Source organism: Carettochelys insculpta, chromosome 2, assembly GCF_033958435.1.
Source record: "Carettochelys insculpta isolate YL-2023 chromosome 2, ASM3395843v1, whole genome shotgun sequence".
In the NCBI taxonomy this organism is placed as follows: Eukaryota; Metazoa; Chordata; order Testudines; family Carettochelyidae; genus Carettochelys; species Carettochelys insculpta.
This window is the reverse complement of record NC_134138.1, coordinates 88,464,077-88,484,618: the sequence shown is the minus strand read 5'-3', so window position 1 is coordinate 88,484,618 and position 20,542 is coordinate 88,464,077. Positions and strand designations below refer to the sequence as shown.

At 42.4% G+C, this 20,542-nt stretch overlaps 1 protein-coding gene across 1 annotated transcript in view; it reads left to right on the top strand.

Annotated features, from left to right (window-relative positions):
* LAMA3 (laminin subunit alpha 3) overlaps positions 1 to 20,542 on the top strand; it is a 240,268-nt gene that overhangs the window by 154,875 nt on the left and 64,851 nt on the right. The window contains exons 41-45 of the mRNA XM_074987282.1: positions 1,419 to 1,649; positions 6,962 to 7,075; positions 10,589 to 10,698; positions 16,891 to 16,971; positions 19,920 to 20,026. Coding sequence (XP_074843383.1) covers positions 1,419 to 1,649; positions 6,962 to 7,075; positions 10,589 to 10,698; positions 16,891 to 16,971; positions 19,920 to 20,026 — 643 coding nt within the window. The remainder of the gene's footprint in view (positions 1 to 1,418; positions 1,650 to 6,961; positions 7,076 to 10,588; positions 10,699 to 16,890; positions 16,972 to 19,919; positions 20,027 to 20,542) is intronic.

Here is a 20,542-nt window from a genome sequence, read left to right as displayed (position 1 = left end):
TTGCAGCACTTCATTAGTAAACTTCGAAATGGCCATTTGAATGGCCACTTCGAAGTGTGGGGCACGTGTAGACGTAGCCATGGAGAGCTGGGTTCTGGAGAGCAGTGCCTGTTGCCAAGTGACTCATATTGCTTAGATGGAAGGTCTCTTCCAACTGTTGTTGCCACATTCGCTTGGCTGATCTGGCAGCTCAAGACCTGGTCAAATTCTGGAAAAGAGGGATCTCAGACACAATTCATCTGAAGTTTTAGAAATCTTTGATTACTTCCTAATGAAGGGAAACCTAGATATCACTCTCCTTTGCCCTTTCTTTCCACCTTTCTTGTTTTCCTTTCCCTTCCTTTCTTTTGTTTTTGTTTTCCTTTTTCCTCCTTTTCTTTGGCAGAGGTGGGGGCGGGGAATCAATATGATAAAAAAGAAGTTGTGGATACCTGCAGATAAAGCAGATATCTGCACATTTGCAGAGTTCCAGGTGCAAAATTTGAATCCACATCTGCATCTGTGTCCACAAAAATGATCTGCACATATCTGCCTTGATCCCCAGGGATGCGGATGTCTGCGGATTTGCAGGGCTCTACTAATTGGCACTCCTCCCACCTCAAAATGCTTAATCAGCTCCTTTCTTCTCAGGGGAGCGATCCCTACCAATGTTATTTCTGTTCTGCTTGCCATCTGACTTCCAGACCTCCCTTCCAGGTTCCCTGTAGTCACTTGGGAGCTGAGGCTGCTTCTACACATGCCACCTCCCAGCGGAGGTGGCATGGTAATGAGGCAATTCAAAGCAGGCTAATGAGGTGCTAATGTGCGTATTCACTGCCTTATTAGCATAATGATGGTTGCGCAAATTTCAAAGTGCAGACGTTAAATTGCAGATTGACAGTGTAGATGGGGGCAGCTTTGAAATAAGTGCCCCACTTCAACATTCCCTTACTCCGATCTAGTTCTGTGGGAGTAAGGGAATGTCAAAGTGAGGCGCTTATTTCAAAGCTGCCTGTGTCTACACTGTCAATCTGTAATTTGAAGTCTGCACTTAGAAATTCATGTGGCCACCATTTTGCTAATGAGGCACTGAATATGCACGTTAGCACCTCATTAGCCTGCTTTGAATTGCCTCATTAGCATGCATAGAAGCAGCCTGATACATAGTCTCGCTTGCGTAGCAAATATGCAAAATCCTGATATGGGTTTCTTGTGTCCCTGCTTTGTGTGCCCCCATTCTTTTTTCCACCCTTCATTTCTTTACATATCTGCTACATACATTTCTTATGTCTAGCTCACCCTCCTTCCCTGAGTGTAAAGGAAGTGGGGCTAGGTGCTTGTTTTGTTACCATCATCCCTTTTGTTGCAGTATTTGTTTACAACAAGCTGCTTTGAAGTTAACTCATCGTGGGGCTATACTTTATATTATTAATTTATAGGGAAACCTCAGACATGCAAACAACAATAATCTAGTCTCTAGAGAAGAACTGATGAGGATCCTGTCTAGACTAGATGGCTTACACATACGAGGCCTTTACTACACAGAGACTCAGAGATTAACCCTGGGTGAGGTTGGGCTGGAAGAAGCCAGCAGTACAGGAAGTGGAAGCACTGCATATCATGTAGAGACATGCTCCTGCCCCCCTGGCTATGTGGGTGACTCATGTCAGGTAGGTAATTTTCTTCGCCTCTTCATTATATCATTCTTGATATGTTGCTCACGACTGTCTTAGTTTTAGTTAGAGAAGAAAAGACTAATTGTTAGCAGTACTGGTTAATTTTTAAGCACTTTATAGGTAACTTTTTGTACAGTTGTGACACCTGAAGCCTAGATCCTCACAGGTATTTGGGAATCTAACGCCCCTTGAGGATCTCGACTTAAAACCCTATCACTGTGTGAAAGGCACTCGAAAGAGAAATAGGTGAATTATATACCCTCTGTGGAATTTCTACTCCCTTTAGCTGCGACTAGAAATGTATAAATATGTACGTTGTATGAATAGTATTTTCTGTCAAGTGCAAGACTAAAGAAGATCTAATTTAGCTTACCCAATGCCTTGAGTTCATCATGATCTTTAAGTATGTACATGAGGTATGGGGAAGAGCTTTGATGGCAGGGGCTTTTTAATTCACCAAAGACATAATGACATACAGTGGCTAGAAATGGAAACAAGACAACTTCAGACTAAACATCATTTGTACATTTTTAACTGTGAGGAAAATTATCGATTGGAATTTACCTAAGATTCTCCATTACTTGAGATTTTTATACCAAGACTGGATGTCTTTTCTAGAGTTATGCTCTAAAAGATAGCATAAACAATTTATGGGCTTAATGCAGGAATTAACAAGTTAAATTCTTGTGGCTGTGTTAGCTAGGAAGTCATACTAGATAACCATACTGATCCCTCTTGCCTTAAATTCTATGAACCTTTCTAAGTGGACTGTATTGTACAGTGACAGCAGAGGGGAAGCTTCAAACTTCAGTCCTTGACTGGAACTCAGTAGAACCCTGTCTCATTCTTGGTAAAGACAAAATGCTCATTATCCTGCCACTTGGGAATAGAGTGAACTATGGAAGAGAGAAATGAACAGAATGCATATGCTATGTAGAACTGGTTACTTGTTCAGTCAGTCAAAAATGCTTAAGAATTAAAGTAGCAGTTACTATGCTAACCTGTAAAACAATACAACTTAAAATGAGAACGAAAAAGTAGAGAATGGTGCATAAAAGCCACTGAGAGATGGATTGAACTAGCTGTATTTATTATTTGTCTGTCTTTCATTTTTGCCTCCTGTACACATTGTAATAATGCCTTGTTTGCTGAATATCATTTTGAAAATATTTTCAGAAATTATTTTTCCTACACTCAGTGTTCTGTGCTGCATGTGAAAACCAATTGATTAGCATGCTGGAGCTTGTCTTTAAAATGGACTGCCTATATACTAGCTGTTTTCCTCCCCAGTGTTGTGGAAAATACATAGCCCAAAGGAAGCAGTCCAACCACTGACTTAGCATAGCTCATAAGCCCTTCACATTTTTGCAGTATTACTTAATCTATGATTTACTGTTCTAGTCGTCTAGCTTTGTCTGACTATGTTAGGTGGGGAGAAGGTGATGTCTGCCACACCTTGTGTGAGCTATACATTCACTTGCAGGAGTTACAGTGTGCTCGGTTAACCTCAGGAAATGTTATTTGTGCTATACAGCCTGACTTGTATAAAGTTTAAAGGTGCGGCTTTTTGCAGCACACAGCCTCACTTATCTGAGTCAGAAGCTGAACAATAAGGCAGCGTATAAGAGGAAGGTGTGAATACTGAAAGAATACTTTGTATGAACAGCCAAGCTAAGAGCTAAGCACAACGATGGCCGAAATACAAAGGCCAAAAAATGTAGGATGGCTAATTGTTCTGTTAATAGCGCTGAGGCATAGCTTGGGGCAAGATATACAACAGAGGGTAGCATTTCCACACCTTCAAGGCAGTGGTCAGCAGCAACAAATTCGTTTGGAGTTTAAACCAAAAGAGGTAATTTCTTTCTTTCTTTCTCATTCTCTCTGAGTTGTGCAGTTCTTTAAATTCAACCAGTAAGAATGCTAATGTCCTAACCTTGAATTACATAACTGTTAGTAGCACTCGGTTGATATTTCTTGTAGATTGTTTATCACTGTCCATAAACAGCCAGTGCTCCTAATAACCACTGTACTTTGACGTGCTTAAAAGCTATTTGTTCATATGGGTGAAAATTGCAAAATGAAGTTGCAGTCACAGTTGTTCTCAGAGTGCTTCAGTATTCCAGTGAGTATGTTAGCGTTGTTCCAAATTTTAAATATAAAGAGAGTAAAAGGTGGAGGAGGAGAGAGTAGCATAGGTTTGTTCAAGGACATGCAGGTACACAATTAAGTAGGTGTATTCATTTTTGTTTTGCCTAAGGCATTTGTGATAAATAATCCTTCTGAAACTATATTTCTGTTGAATAGTAACAGAAGGGTAGCCATGTCAGTCTGTACTCCACCAAAACAAAACAGCAGAAATGTAGCCCTTTAAAGACAAACAAAATGATTTATTCGGTGATGAGCTTTCATGGGACAGACCCACAACAGATCTGATGAAGTGGGTCTGTCCCACGAAAGCTCATCACCGAATAAATCATTTTGTTAGTCTTTAAAGGGCTGCATTTCTACTGTTTTATATTTCTGTCGCTTGAGCTATTTCAAATATTAAGGAGGCTAGTCCAGAATGCAGGTGGACTGATTGCCTGTTCACCATAATGAAAGTTACATACATAAGTCAAGGGAGAAGAGGTTCCTGCAACAATTAAAATGTATTGAAAGAAAGTCAGAGGGGTACAAATCTTGGGTTCAGGCCTCGATCCCAGTTAAATTGATTTAACTAGTGCAGGATCAGGCATTATATGCATTTGTTTACATTCATCCAACATACTACTCAGAGTGGAATTTCCAACAGATCACAGGTGAACTCTCACTGTTTAAATAGCAACAACTTTTATTGCATTATTGCATTAAAATCCTTGTGCTGCTGTGGGGCTGAGGTTTTTCTCTGTTAAATGCTTTTCTTTCAAAATCTTTCATATGTACTTATGTCTAAAGCAGCTCAGCCATGGCTTATTGTCTGATGCTGCCAATCTTTACTCCTGGGAATGGTCTCACTGTGCTCAGTGGCACAACTGACAGGAGCAAGAATTTGCAGGGTTTGTAGTTCATGTGCCACTTATTTTATTAACTATGTTATGGGCCAGGTGCAGCCCTTTAGGCACAGCCCTGAAAGGGACCATGCAGAGCCACGGTGCCTGAGGGGTGACTACAAGAGGCATTTTGGAAAGCACCGTGTGCTAGATATCACAGTCCCCTGTCATCTCTTAGAAGGATGTTAGAAAAAAAAACATAGATACACATCTCATAGAACTAGAAGGGACTTCAGGAGGTCATTGAGTCCAGTCCCCTGTGCTTGTGGAAAGACCAAACACCATTCCCCTTTTTTTGAAAAGTCTATTTGCCCCAGATTCCGATATGGTCCCCTGAAGGATTAAATTAACAACCCTGGGTTTAGCAGGCCAATGCTCAAAGTACTGAGCTATCCCTCCCCAATGCGATTGCCCAGGCAGTCACACAGTTTGGCGACCCAGTGAGAAGTGATGAGAGAGAATGACCATAGTATACAATTTTTTGAGTGCCTGGTGTTTCAGAACAGCCCCTTCAGGCACACCCGTGGAAGAACTGATCTGGTCCCAGCCTATTAGTTAGCACCTAAATGGTATAGGCTAACCATGCTGTCAGTTGTCTCTGGCTTCCCTTTCGTTATCTTTCTCCAGTTCAGCTGCCCAGCTTCCCTGTGTAAAGTTGACTTGGACTGAACTGATATACAATATTTCTGCTCTTGTGTTTTCAGTGGCTGAACGTTCTTTTCATGTTTCAGGGGTCCCCAGCACAAGTCTGTACTTTAAAATCAAACTGCTTGAGCGAGAAGTGGCATTGCAATTTCAGGCATTATTGTAAGGAACAGACTATTTAGATCCATTTCAGTCTGGTTTTAGACTGGGCTTTGGAACTGAAACTGCCTTGGTCGCCATGATGGATGACCTACGCCAGGAAGTGGACATGGGGAGACATTTGTCTCTTTGTAGGACAAGCTGCAGGCAGACATCAAAACATTTGTGCATGCTCCGTTGTTAATTCTCCTGGACCTCTCAGTGGCTTTTGATACCATTCACCACGGTATCCTCCTGGAACACCTGGGGGAGTTGGGTATTAGCGGCACTGTTTTCCAGTGGTCCTGGTCTTCCCTGTTGGGACATTTTCAGAAGGTGGAACTAGGGGTCTGTTATTCGACCCTGTGGCAATTGTGCAGTGGAGTCCTACAAGGTTCCATAGTGTCCTCTATGCTAGTTAACATCTACATGAAGCCCTTCCAGAGCCTTCTGGTGTGAATCTATATTAACATCTTCTGTGACTGCTTTTTAAAGGCCAAATCCTAGGCCCCTTTTCTTAGCCACAGGAAGTGTCTTGATCAGGAGTCTTCTGCAGAGTGCCCATCTGTCTTGTTTTTAACAAGACAGTCCCATATTTTAGGCCTCAGGCAGGCGTCCTGACTTGTTTTTAACAAACAGGCCAAGTGCAGTGTATGTAAGTGCCCTCCCCCTGCTGAGCTGTCCCTTTCTGGTCAGCAAAGCCCCAGCAGCCTCCTGCTTGTGGCTGCAGGTAAAAGCAACTAGGTGCTGGACCGTATGTGCATGGGATAGCAGCCCCCCATCCCTGGAGGCCAGGTGTCCTGTATTTGGCATAGGGAAATGTGATCTCCCTAGTCTTCTTTGAGGGCAGGATCCCAGGATTCCACACTCCCTTCCCCCTCCCCCGCCCCCGCCAGAGCAGAGAGCACTAGGGCATCTACTCAGGAAGGCTGCAATCCTGCAAATTCTGCATGCATTTAATTTGAGTTCTGTGGGTAGTCCCTTTTAAGTTGCTGGAGTAAAGGTGAGAACATGCTCAAGTATTTGCAGGATCAGAACTCAAGTGCATTAGGAATGCATGGCCTTGAGCAATGGTGTTTTCTTCTACTTCTCATCCCCTTCCTATCCCATGATTCTGTGGTTTGGACAGAAGATCTGTTTAGAAACAACCTCACTGTCTCTTACCACACACCCCATCCCCAAAAGCTGCGTGTTACAATTCCACTTTGAAAGACACATTATTTTGATAAAATGATTGGAAAGGATTGGCCACCAGTTGATACAGAACTGGAGTCCTTTCCAGCTGTCTGATGCCACTTTATAAGCTAAAATAGTTGTCATTAAGAAAGTAACAATCTACTAAGAAGACTATCAGGAAACATTTTCCACTGTATTTTTCTGGGTGAGGCAAACAGACTTTAAAATACTGACCTTGGTAGTCTCTGGAGGCTGTATAATCCTTCTCTCCCCCATCCCTTTGATTTACATATGCATATTTTCCTGTACATTTAATAGGAATGTAGCCCTGGATTTTATCGCGAGAATAAGGGATTATTTACAGAACGCTGCGTACCCTGCAACTGCAATGGAAATTCTAACAGATGCCAGGATGGTTCTGGAATATGTATTGTAAGTAAAACATTGATATCATTGGAAGTAACGTAGCCAAGCAGAATAGCCTCTTCTTTATTAAAGTGTGGAATACGTAGGATTCCTTTCTTATTGCTGCAAAATGATCTCTGTGTAAATAGTTCATTTCTTTGACTGAACTTTATTAGCAGAATTTTTTTACAGTGTGTGCACTTAGGTCCCAATCCTGCAAATACTTTGCATATGCTTAACTTAGCACAGATCGTTAGCTTTATTCAGTCTTATTCAGTCTTCATTCCACATTGTTCCTGTGGCTTTTCCAGCAACTCTGGTTGTCGCTTCATGCCCCAGGTCCCCAGAATTAAGCATAGTTTGCAAGACTGGGGCTTTAGTTATTTTATAGAGTGCAGTCTAGCAAACTTCTATGCTTGAGTGTAGTCAGTAGCACTGTGCATGTAACGGTTTGCAGGTGCTGACCCATATTAAATAAATAATTACATTCTGAAAAAATTAAATACATTTTTTGCTTGTTCACTTTGCAAAACAAATCCGAGATTGCAATTACACAGATAAAATGTACTGGAGAAGACAGAATTAAGTTGGGGAAAAGAAGCTGGATAAATTGCAACTCTGTAATTGAACTGTAGCTACAGAAGGGTGAATTCTGCTCTTAGACAACCATTTGAAGTCTGGAGTAACCAGACAGAAATCAAGAAACCTCAGTGGTTGTGTGAGCATGACATTTGGCTTACTATGTTTTTCTAGTTCATAGTCTTGACAGTTAAGAACACCTTAAATTTGACTGTTTGTTCTGAAAAACTCTTAACTGCACTTAATATTATTTGGCAAATTCTCTTTTATAGTTTATATTTTGTAAGTTATTTTTTTTTCATTCTGCCTACAGCGCATTCCTTTGCACTATTCAATTCCTTGGACTTTGTTTCAACAAATCCTTTTGGTTAATGTGAGTTATGAGAAAGTTCAGTGTGTTCCAGGGAATCATTCACAATGTGCTTCATTGGAAGACAGAACAAGCCATGACAGGAAAGCGCTGCAGCAGAAATATAGAGATGAGGAAGTTTAGGTCAGCTCAAGTTAGGGTTGAAAACTGTTAACCTCACTTTTTTAGCCTAAGATATGTCATGAAGGTGCAAGCATGATTAACGTCTGAATACATTGAGTTAAATCATCCCCTTTGCTAAAGATGAACTCTAAGATGATGAAAGTCATGCAGGAAAACTTGGTGCAGAGGAAACTCACAAACGGCCTGATACAAAGCCCATGTTTTGGATAGAAGTCTATCTATTATTTTCAGTGATCTTAAGATCAGGCCCACAGTTGCCAGCTTCTGTCCCCATTTGGTGGGATTTGCCTGTTTGTAGGACGAGCAGCGGGCAGACAGGAAAACATCTGTGCACTCTTCATTGTGCTCCCTGAGCCCTTCTTCTGTCAACAGCACAGTTTTCTCAGGAGCTATCTGCCAGAGCCTGCTGATTATTCCCGCTGCAGGGGGGTAGCTTATAAGGGAGTTTGTGAGTTAATTTTGACAGGGATTCTGATATCTTTCACTGGAACTTTCCTCTGGGTTTTTAAAGGATGCTTCTGCATAGAGTAGTTGTCACTCCAGTCACGTCTGCCCCCTGCCTGGTTAGACCCTGTTAATTTTGAGAGAGCCGTGATGAGTACATTGCTGCTTTGGCTTCCCTGCATCATCCTTCAGAGCCATCGGAGTAGGATTTTTGCTCCTTTCATAAGCTAAGTGCCAGGCTTTAGCGGGATGATGTAGCCCATTGGATGTGATCTGTGCCTGAAACCTGTAAAAGGCTCCCCAGACCACAAGAACCCTTTTTCCCTCCATTTTTTAGACATCTCCTGCCTTCATCTGTGCACAGTTTCTCCACACAATGCCTTAGTGTGCACCAGCTGGGATGTAAATTCTGGCGGGCACCGGTGTGATGCGCTGGAAGTGGGCACATGGACTGGATTAGCATTTAGTAAAACTATGGCTACATTACATGCTAAGGATACGAGTCTCAGTTTGTGTATGCATAGCGCTAGCGTGAGCATAAAGAGTAACATAGTCCGCAGTCCTATGGACAGCAGAGGGGGCACAATTTAGCTATGCCAAATACAAACCCACCAGACCCTGTGCTGCTGCTGTGTTACTGTGGCAAGGCTGCCGTTTAAACTCACACTAGCTCTCATTGAGCTAGCACAAGTAGGTACACCTGAGCTGGGAATCATCCCCATGTCTTCTCCTGTCTGCCTCCAGAAGTCCTGCACTCCTACGCCATATCCCCACCCACAGTTCTGGTCCACTTCTGCCTCTCAAATCCTCTAACCGATTCCACTTTTAATACTTATAAATGACCCTAAATGGTGTCATGTACAAATAACAAATTATAGATTTTCCTGCTATACCCATGTCTCTAGATCAGAGTTTCTTGAACTATCGTCAGTGGAACAGTGGTGTTGTGTGAACAACTTGCTGATGTTCCATGAGCATTTGATATCCAGCCTTGATGGTATATATTTTTTGTTATTAAAACCAGATACAAAGTTACTTCTTCATTGGTACATGATACCAGATTAAATTACTTCCTTTTGTTTTTGCTGTGCATGCTATTTTGTTTTTTGGTCTGACAACAATTTTTTAAAGAAAATTTTATAGGTGTTCTGCATAACAAATATTATTGATTCATGTTCCGTGCTCTCAAAAACACTGCTCTAGATAACATGCAGTAGACTCCTGACTTACACAGAGGTTGTGTTCCTGCACAACCCTGTGTAAGTCAAATATTGCATTACTCGGGGGAGCCAGGAGACTGACCAGCGCTGTTTCCTGTGAGCGGCATGGTGCTGGAAGCCAGGGTCCAGCTCCCCCCTGCTCACAGAAGCGGGAAAACTGACTAGTGCAGAAGATCTGGTCAGTTTCCTGTCTCCTGTGAGTGGCTGGGAGCCAGGCTCCAGCTCTCACAGGAGCAGGGAAACTGACCAGTACATCAGTGCTGGTCAGTTTCCCCACCTTCTGTGAGTGGTGGGGAGCTGGAGCCCGGCTTCCAGCTCCCTGCTGCTCAGAGGAGACAGAAAACTGACCAGTGGGGAAACTGGTCGGTTTCCCAGCTCCCCTGAGTGGCAGGCAGCCCAGAGCCAGGCACCACCTCCCCACCACCCTGTTGCATTAAACTGAGATAAGCACAACTTGAATGCATGTATTTTGGGGTCCTACTGTATCTTAAAGTAGCTAATGTCAGTTTGCATTTGACTGTTAGCAACTGAATGTGTGCGCTGCTGATAGAGTATGCATCAGAGCCCTAACAAGGTATGGCTGTGGAGTAAAGGACTACAAGTGTTGTTAAAGGTTTGTGATGCTTGGATGGTAGGATATGTGATTGGAGGTTAATGTGGATGCAGCATATTGGCTTTATTGGTTATTTTCTGGATTTCTATGGCTGCTAAATTTGAACAATTCTGCTGTAAAATAACCATTATTTTGTGTGTAAGATTTTTAGTTGAAACCATAGTTAATTTACCTGTTTATTTCATTTTAAGGGTTGTCAGCATAATACTGCTGGGGAAAAATGTGACCGCTGTAAAGAAGGTTATTTTGGCGATGCCAGTCAAGGTTCCTGTAGGGTGTGCCCTTGTCCTTACACAAACAGGTATTGTACAATATAGTGTCACAATACAAAATAAGTTGGGGGGGAGAAAGTTATTTATGAAGGTAAGTAAACACTGTGGCTGCTTCTACACATGCTACCTCCTGTTGGAGGTGCCAGGGTAGTGAGGCAATTTGAATCAGGCTAATGAGGTGCTAACATGCATATTCAGCTCCTCATTTAACACAATGGCGGCTGTGCAAATTTCAAATACAGGCTTCAAATTGCAGATTGACAGTGTAGATGGGGGCAGCTTCAAAATCAGCCCCCACGTCAACATTCCCTTACTCCCACAGAACTAGATCGGAGTAAGGGAATGTCAAAGAGGGGCGCATATTTCAAAGCTGCCCCCATCTACACTGTCAATCTGCAATTCCAAGTCTGCACTTGGAAATTCGCACAGTCACCATTAAGCTAGTGAGGCACTGAATATGCATGTTAGCGCCTCATTAGCCTGCTTTGAATTGCTTCATTACCATGCCACCTCCGAGAGGAGGTGGCATATGTAGAAGCAGGCTGTATTTTACTCTGTGCTTGACATCTCAATCTTGTTTGGGTCATCTAGATGCTAGCACCATGTATACAAGATACCTAAGTCCTTGAACTTGTTTCGCTCTGTTTTTTAAATAAACTCAAGGTTCTGACTGTAGCCCTACTCCTGCAATTGACTGCACAAAAGATCCCCTTGGAGCAACGGGGTATCCCCCTTACTTTGGTGAGGTTCTGCACAGTCACAATGGAGCCTGCTTTGTTTATAAGCCATATGCAGAATCTGTCCCCATACATGTCAGTGTTTCTCAGGGCTTTCATGTATTCTGCTAATTGTTGAAAACACGTGTTTTCAGTAACGATTTGTCTTTTGCATGTACTCTTTCTGTGGTAGTGAAGCCGTATTCCTGAGACATGGCATGGAAATTACTTGTGCTGCATTATTTAGTGTCCAAACTAGAGAGAGAAGATAATTGGCAATGAGGGAGAAAGCCTTTGTGTGAGAGCAGAGAGATTTAGTGTTCTGCAAAGCCCATGCTCAGAAAAATAATTAAAACTTGTGAACATGTAAATGGTTTTATGTTGGTCTGACTATATTTCAATTATTCCATTAGCTTGACAGATAAAACACAAGTACAAGTGCAAACATACTCACCAAACTGCAGCTCAGCAAACACTACTGAATTATGTTTGCTGGGATCTTAAGAAGATTACTAGATTTTTAAAGTCATTAGCTGTAAAATGGACTATAAATTCATATTACTTTGAACTATCTCTTTGGTGATTGCTCAGTGCTAAATTGTGTAAGTGTATGTGTCATCAGGTGAAGGTAAAAATAATAGCTCTAATAAAAACTGCAGTGCTAAGAGCGTTACACATTATTTGACAGGCATAAAGGCAGAGACTAGATAGCCTTAAGTAAGAGATTTTTCTCTGGTAAGTAGTAGGCAGGCTTTTCATATATCAGAGAATTCTCAGCTGGATCTGTTCCTGATGGCATCAGCTTCTTCTGCAGATGTTTGCCTGAGGTTAGCTGCATATATTTGTATTCATCTTTCATTTTAAGAATGCTGAGATAATTGGGGAAACCTGTTTTGATTTGAGAGATACTCCTCTCTGCAAAGTGAATGTTCAACCAATCAGTGGTGGAGTCACTCACTTTCCCTCTTAAGTAAGACCAATATATATTTTTTGGAAGAGTGGGTGGAGGAAGGGGTATTTGATTCTAGTCTTTCATAGATCAGATCACCTTATCCAGGTGCTTATGGCCCAGGTGAATGGTGAAAAGATAGCCTACTAGTACTCTTTCTAACCCCATCCCACACACTTCATCCTACAGACAAGCAAGGCTACATCTACACTTGCCCCCTTCTTCAAAGGGGGCCTGGTGAGAGATTACTAATGAAGTGCTGTGATGAATATGCAGCACTTCATTAGGCTAATTCTCCCCTGCGGCAACTTCGAAGTGCCGGCATGCCATGTAGTCGTGGGCACTTTGAAGTGCCCATGCTGCTTCCAAGTGCCTTTACTCCTTAAAATTTTACTACCTCATGCCATTTTGGGGAGTGAAGGCACCTAAATTAATTGCAGCACTCCATTAGTAATCTCCCATTAGCCTGATTTACCATGCCCCCTTCAAAGAAGGGGGCAAGTGTAGACGTAGCCCAATAGTAGTCCATATATCTACACACCAGCCTTATTTTGAAATAAGCTATTCCAGAAGAGTTTATTTCAAAATAAGGCTGCTACACAAAAAATGCATTTCAAAATAGCACTTAAGTATCGGAGGGGTAGCTGTGTTAGTCTGGATCTGTAACAGCAACAAAGGGTCCTGTGGCACCTTACAGACTAACAGAAAAGTTTTGAGCATGAGCTTTCGTGAGCACAGACCAGCATCTGATGAAGTGAGTCTGTGCTCACAAAAGCTCATGCTCAAAACTTTTCTGTTAGTCTATAAGGTGCTACAGGACCCTTCGTTGCTAAAATAGCACTTAGGTATTTTGAAATGCAGTGCCTAAACACAATGGCTACATCACACTATAGTTCCCTTTCAAAAATGGAATGCAGATGAGGCAAATCAGAAATGCAAATGAAGTGCCAATTTACATAGCTCACATTTCATTTGCATAATCATATTTTCAAAAGAGAGTCTTTTGAAAGAAAAACAGTGTAGAGGGGTTCTTTCGAAATAAAACACTGTTTTTGAAAGCACACTTCTTCCTGAAAAAACTTAGGAAGAAGGGTACTTTCAAAAACAGGATTTTATTTCAAAAGAGCCCCATCTACACTGCTGTTTTTCTTTCAGAAGGCTCTCTTTTGAATATGTGAGTATGCAAATGCAGTGTGAGATATGTAAATCAGTGCTTCATTTGCATTTCCAGTTTGCCTCATTTGCATTCCCCTTTCAAAAGGGGACTGTAGTGTAGACATAGCCAAAGAGTCCTTCAGGCTCAGCAGTCTGAGCAATCAGTGAGGGCAGTACAAACCAAGGAAGAAAACCGGAAGCATGTAACATCCAGGAGAAGAAAGCCAATTCAGGTATCTCCAGTTCCAGTGGAGGTAAGCAACCACTTTCAGACTCTCTGCATAGGTGATATGGTGGAGAATGCTGTGGCAGAGACCTCTCAGGCAAGGGATCAGAAAAAGACCCCACTGACTGGAAGGCAAGGGGCTAGACTAGATGACCTCCGAAGTTCCCTTCCAGCTTTAGATTTCTATGATTCAATATGACGGCGCATTATCGGATGCTTTCAGAATCAGGAGCGGCGTCAAACAAGGATGCGTGCTTGCTCCGACATTGTTCGGGATCTTCTTCGCACTCCTCCTGAAGCATGGCTTTGGATCTTCAACAGAGGGCATCTTGCTGCACACAAGATCTGATGGGAAACTGTTTAATCTTGCAAGGCTGAAAGTTAAGTCTAAGGTGCAGGAAGTCCTCATCAGAGACATGCTGTTTGCAGACGATGCTGCTGTAGTGTCTCACAGAAGACAAGCTTCAAAAACTGCTGGATCAGTTCTCCAAAGCGTGCAAGGACTTTGGGCTTACCATCAGCCTAAAGAAGACAAACGTACTCGGTCAGGATGTTGCTGAATCCCCATCAATCAGCATTGACAACTATACGTTAGAGGTCGTCCACGAGTTCGTTTACCTCGGGTCCACCATCACTGACACCCTGTCGTTGGACACTGAGCTAAATAGGAGGATCGGAAAAGCGGCCACAACTCTGTCCAGACTCAGCAAGAGAGTGTGGAATAACAACAAGCTGTACACTCACACCAAAATGCAAGTCTACAGAGCCTGCATCCTCAGCACCCTCCTTTATGGCAGCGAGACTTGGACCCCGTATGTCCGCCAGGAAAAGAGGCTGAACGTCTTCCACTTGCGCTGCCTCAGGCGCATCCTTTGAATATCATGGAAGCACAGAGTGACCAACACTGCCGTCCTCGAGCAAGCTGGAATCCCAGCCATGCACACCCTCCTCAGGCAGTGTCGGCTCCACTGGCTTGGCCACGTCCACAGGATGAATGATGGAAGGATTCCAAAAGACATCCTGTATGGTGAGCTAGCCTCTGGCAAAAGACCTCCTGGATGCCCCCAGTTGCGCTACAAAGATGTCTGCAAGAGAGACCTCAGAGAGGTAGACATCAAGCTGGACAACTGGGAAGAGCTAGCAGACGACCGCAGCAGACGGAGGCAGGGGTTACACAAGGGCCTTCAGAAGGGTGAGATGGGGATCAGACAGCTAGCAGAGGAGAAGCGAGCGCACAGAAAGCACACTAAGGACTTGCCAGACACCCACCACATCTGCAAGAGATGTAGCAAGGACTGTCACTCTCGTGTGGGTCTTCATAGTCACAGTAGACGCTGTAAATGAAGTCCTCAATTGAAACTGTAAAGGGCGCAATCCATAGTCTATGCAGACTGAAGGATGCCTACTACTGAGTCTATTTTGAAATAGAGCCACTGGTTGCACTATGGCTTATTTAGAAATAGGCTCCATTCCCTGTCTACCCAGTGCTTATTTTGAAGTAGGTGCTATTCCTCACAGAATGAGGTTTAAAACTTTCAAAATAAGACAACCTCCATTTTGAAATAATGTCAAAATAGCAGTTCCATTGTATAGATGCTAGGATAGTTATTTTGAAATAACAGCTGTTATTTTGAAATAACTTTGCTGTGTAAACCTACCCAAGACTATGTTTAGATTCAGTCCAACTGCCGGCAGCATGAAGCAAATGAGGGTTCACAAAATTGCAAATGGCCGCTCATTTGCATATTCACATGGATCCTTTGCATATTCGCAGCAGAAAACAAGCAGTGTAGATGTGGTTCTGCTGGCAAAAACCCCCTCTGTCGCACGCCCCTGAAAAAAATGAGGGGTAAGGGGCTGGTGACAGAGGGATTTTTGCGGGTAGAAACACATCTACACTGCTTGTTTTCTGCCTCATATATGCAAATGAGTCACGTGAATATGCAGATGAGCGATCATTTGCAATTTCATGAGCCCTTATTTGCATCGTGCTGCCAGCAGCCAGACTGAATCTAGGCGTAGTCCAAGGGACTTTAAAGCTAGCTAGTTATGTCAAGAAAAGTATGCGTGGTCCAACATGAGTTCTCCCTGGAGATTTTTCCTCCTGTCAAGGAGCTCAAGAAGTTCCGTTGCTCCCTCTGAAGCTGTGCACCTCTCTGTGCATGACCTCTATTCAAAAAGTAAAGTTGTGTTGGGTACAATTTCTTAGCAGGTTCTTAACTTTTTGGGTGCATTGGCCGTCTGTACAGGTTCCTTCTTCGCTAATACTCCTTTTAAACATTTCAAATGTAGAGGTAGATCTATAGAAAGAATCAATCCCTTCTGAATTTTAAATTGTTGTTTAAAATAATTATTATAAATAAAAATGTCAATTGTAAGAAAAAGTGAATTTTGAGTGTGTGACTCTAAAACTTTCAAGAGTAACAGTTAGCAAAAGACCATCTGATGATTTATAGGTAGAGAGAGGAAAGGATGATATTTTATATTAGAACTGTTGATCCTTCAAAGAAATTACCATGTTTACATGAGAACTTGAGTACTCTCACTCTACTCCTTTTCTTTTCTTTTCTTTTTTCTTTTTTTGCAAAACAAATCTGTTCTTTCATAGATAAATTTTGCTCTCCATGATAAGAAATTAATATTTTTATTTTACTTTGAGATGGTTTAATTTCTGTTTCATGTGAAATACAATGATAACATCTATAGGTACCTGGATGTATAATAAACATTGATGTTATCCCCTTCAGACTAATTTAAAATAAAATTAAATCTTTTAAACATAAGCACACCAGAGTACTAGGTCAACAAAAAACTGTTTTAGCATTTCACCGTTGGGTCTTGCTCAGTAAAATAGAATTGGCATAGGTCTGTTTTTATTTCACAGTCTTATTGTTAAGAAGATGCATTGTATGCATTTCTTTCCAGAGTAACCTATTTTGTTCTGTCTAGAAGGGCAGGAATATATTTAAAATAGTCCCAAAGTGAATTTAGTTGAAGAATTTGAAGCATCAGTGGATAATTTGCTGTAATTTGTCTTGTAATTGTTAACCTATATAACTGGTTATTTGTACCACCAAATTACCCTTTATTCCAGAAAGTTATTTGGCTGCTGTTCTAACTAATCAGAATAGCTTTGATTATGCTTTCATGAAAAGACATATTTTTATTTTCTCAGTTTTGCAACTGGCTGTGAGGCAAATGGTGAAGAAGTTCAGTGTTACTGCAAAGAAGGCTATACAGGAGTACACTGTGAAAGGTAAGTGACTTCTTTCTTAAAGCCTTTTCAAATGGACAGTAAAAAGAGTGTTTCTCCGCACATACCTGTTTATTTACCTAATTTATTTACTAGACTATTTCCCTTAGCATATTGCTGCAGAACATTGTGTAAGCATTTATATATTATGGCTACGGTTACACTAGCGAGTTTTGCCAACAAAACTGGTGAAACATCCACACACAAAATGTGTTGGCACTTCCTCTGACAACCTTCTGCCTCTCCTAGATGAGGAAGAGCACCATTTGTCGACAGGTTCTGTTGACAAAAAAGCTGTGTGGACGTTCTGGGGGCCCTTCTCTCGACAGATGTGGCATCTAGAACAATGGGAAGCCCTGTCTGCTGTGCTTCCAGGTGCCTGTTTTGTCCAGAGAGCAGCCGGGCAGTCAGGCCTTTCTGTCAACAAAGCGAAACGCTCTTCCAATTGGCTTTTGTGTGTGGCTGCACTCTGTCAACAGAAGTTTTGTGGGGAAATCTCTTCCGACAGTGACTTTTGTTGACATCACTATAGTGTAACCGTAGCCTTTCTGTGTCATACGCATGCCTATATAATTAAGTAGATATAGATATCTGTCATAAGACTAGCCATACTGAATCAGTCCAATGGTCTGTCTAGCCCAGTATCTTTACTAGTGAGCTCTTGTCATCCACTCCCAGCTTCTGGTTAACAGAAGCTATGAACACCAAGAACATGGTGTTGTGTCTCTGCTCATTCTGGCTAATAACCATTGATGGGCACATCCTCCATGAACTGACCTAGTTCTTTTTTGACCCTTATTGAAGTCTTGTTCTTCACAACATCCCCTGGCAAAGTGTTCCACAAGTTGATTGTGCATTGTGAAAAAGGACTTCCTTTTGTTTGTTTTAAATGCTGTCTGTTCATGTCATTGGGTGCCCCAGTTCTGTGTTACGTGAAGAAGTAAATAATACTTCCTTATTCACTTTCAATGAAGATTTCATAGTAGGGATGTTAAAATTTAATCAATTACAATTAACCAGTAGGGGCTGGAGCAGCTGCCTGCCCATCATGGGCATGGCTGCTCTGACCGAGCTGTAGCACCTCTGCCCATGGTGTATTGGGACTGGAGCGGCTTCAGGTTCCATTGTGGACCTGGACTGCTCTGGCCCAGCTGGTCGCGCCCTGGACAACCACAGACACAGGCTGCTCCATCCAGACCAGAGCACCCCTGCCTGAGGTACTCATGGATGGGCCATTCTGGATGGGGCTGCTCTGGCTACACTTGACTGTTCCCCCCACCCCCATGGCAGCATCACAGGCAGGGACGCTCCAGCTGACTTGGAGCATTCCCCATCCCCAGCGCACGGTGAATAGGGTCACTCCAGCCCAGCCAGAGCAGCCCTTGTCCATGGCAGCTGGGTCTCTCCAACCCAGTTAGGCTGGAGCAGCCTCCCCATCCACTCCCCCACCAATTTAATTGGTTAACTGGTTAAACCTAACATTTAACTGGTTAACCAGTTAAATGGGATTTTACATCCCTATTTCATAGATCTCTGTCATATCGCCACTTAGTCATCTCTTTTCCAAGCTGGAAAATCCCACTCTTTTAAATCTCTCCTTATGTCGAAGCCTTTCCAGACCCCTAATCTTGTCTGTGAATACAGAGCACTGGGTACTGTAGCAATTGCAGATCTGGGAGTAACTTACTGTAGACAATATAGAGAACAGAAATTAATACTTCATCATTAGCATGTGCAACCTGTATATACTGCTTTTATGCAAAGGAGCAGTCAACCACTTTGAATAGTTTTACTATATTTACCATTCTTTGTAATAACAATAATAGCCCCACTTATTTTGTTCTGTTTCCAGATGAAAAGCATTTTCCCTTTTCTTCTTATGCATTAGTTTGTTTACTTCACCTTTTATCTTCAGTGATTGGGAAGAACATGCACACTTCTCTGAATAGTGTTTGCAGCTCAGTGGGATCATGTTACATCTACATATAGCTCTTCATCCTAAATGATCACTTTCCACCTTTGATCCCTATATACAGACACTTCTGGGTTAAGACACAATAATAGTTTAGTAGCACAAACCATACAACAATTTAAAATAGGAAATGAAGAACATCTTGTTCTATTTGTAAAGCTGGGGGAATTTAAGTTTGCCAAACGTAATTGTCTGAGTTAGAATCCTACCAGCATACATGGCCTCAGACCCCATCTATTACCAAAGGGGCCAAAAATCTTTAATGACAAGCATCCAACAAATTATGACATTGCAGCTGAAAGACAGCACCTCCAGCTGCATAGCCTCTGGTAATGACATGCTGGAATCTTAGGCTGCATCTACACGAGGAGCTAAAATTGAATTTATTAAAATAGATTTATTAATGCTGGGTTTTGTCAGTTGGATTTTGAGCATCCTCACCTTCCCACATGCTCACCACAAAATCTACTTTTTGCTGCCACACACAAGTAGCTTAAATTGACTGTTGCATCAGTGTACTGTGGGAACCTATCCCACTGTTCCCTGAGTCCCACAGCATTCTGGCTATTTTCAGTGGTGCAGCATGGGAAATATATGCCCCACAAGTGGCTGTGGGTATCTGACAACATCTTCCCACATTTCATTTCCTACCTTTCATTTCCCTCAGTACTGAATCAGAAGGAAGGGTACTCCTTTGTGAATCACTGGCACTTTTTTCCTTTAGTTCCAACTTGCAGGTTTCCTGTTTGGCATGATTCTGTTTAGCATATGAGATTTGACAGGATCACAGTACCAGGCACTATGATTTGCAGGGATGGGTTTCTGAAAAATGTTACATACTTTTATAATTTTAAATATAAAATATTAAGTTTCATGTGTATGAGGAAGGCTAATTTTTTAGTAAATGAAAACATATCTTAGCCAAGGGATGGAAGCAATTTCAAGTATTTAATAACATATCTGTATTTGTTTTGTCTAGCTGTGCTCCAGGATATTTTGGGAATCCACTTAAATATGGTGGTTACTGTCAGAAGTGTAATTGTAATAATAATGGTCAGCTGGTTAACTGTGATCGTCTGACTGGAGGTATGTAAGGGTAGACAATTAGTTGAATCCTGTTTTCTGTCTTTTGATCAATGAATGGAATCCTTTTGATGCATTCTGAGTGTAAGGGAAATTCTTCTTCGAGTGTCCCCGTGGGTGCTCCACGTTAGGTGTCGGGCTCGCCCCGGCACCGCAGGTCGGATCTTCCAAGCAGTTTCTGCTGGACCGCGCATGCGCCGGTGCGCGCCGCTCCCTTGCGCGCTCTTGGCCACGTGCGCGATCCGGTCCCCGCCAGTTCCTCTTTAACCGCCATCGGCTGCAGACGGAATCCGCTCAGGCTACGGCGAGAGTTAGCATATTTAACGTTTTTAATTGTTTTAAAGTTTCTTCAGTCTTAGATTAAGTTAGTCGGTTGTTGTTTTCAAAAAAAAAAAACAAAGAAAGGGAAGGAATTCAAAGCTTCCAATCCTAGTAACAAGCGGAGCACTGGAGGCCAGGAGCCTAGGGCCATTAGCCCTCCTACCGCGGCAGGCTTTATCCAAGAGGAGAACAAGCACA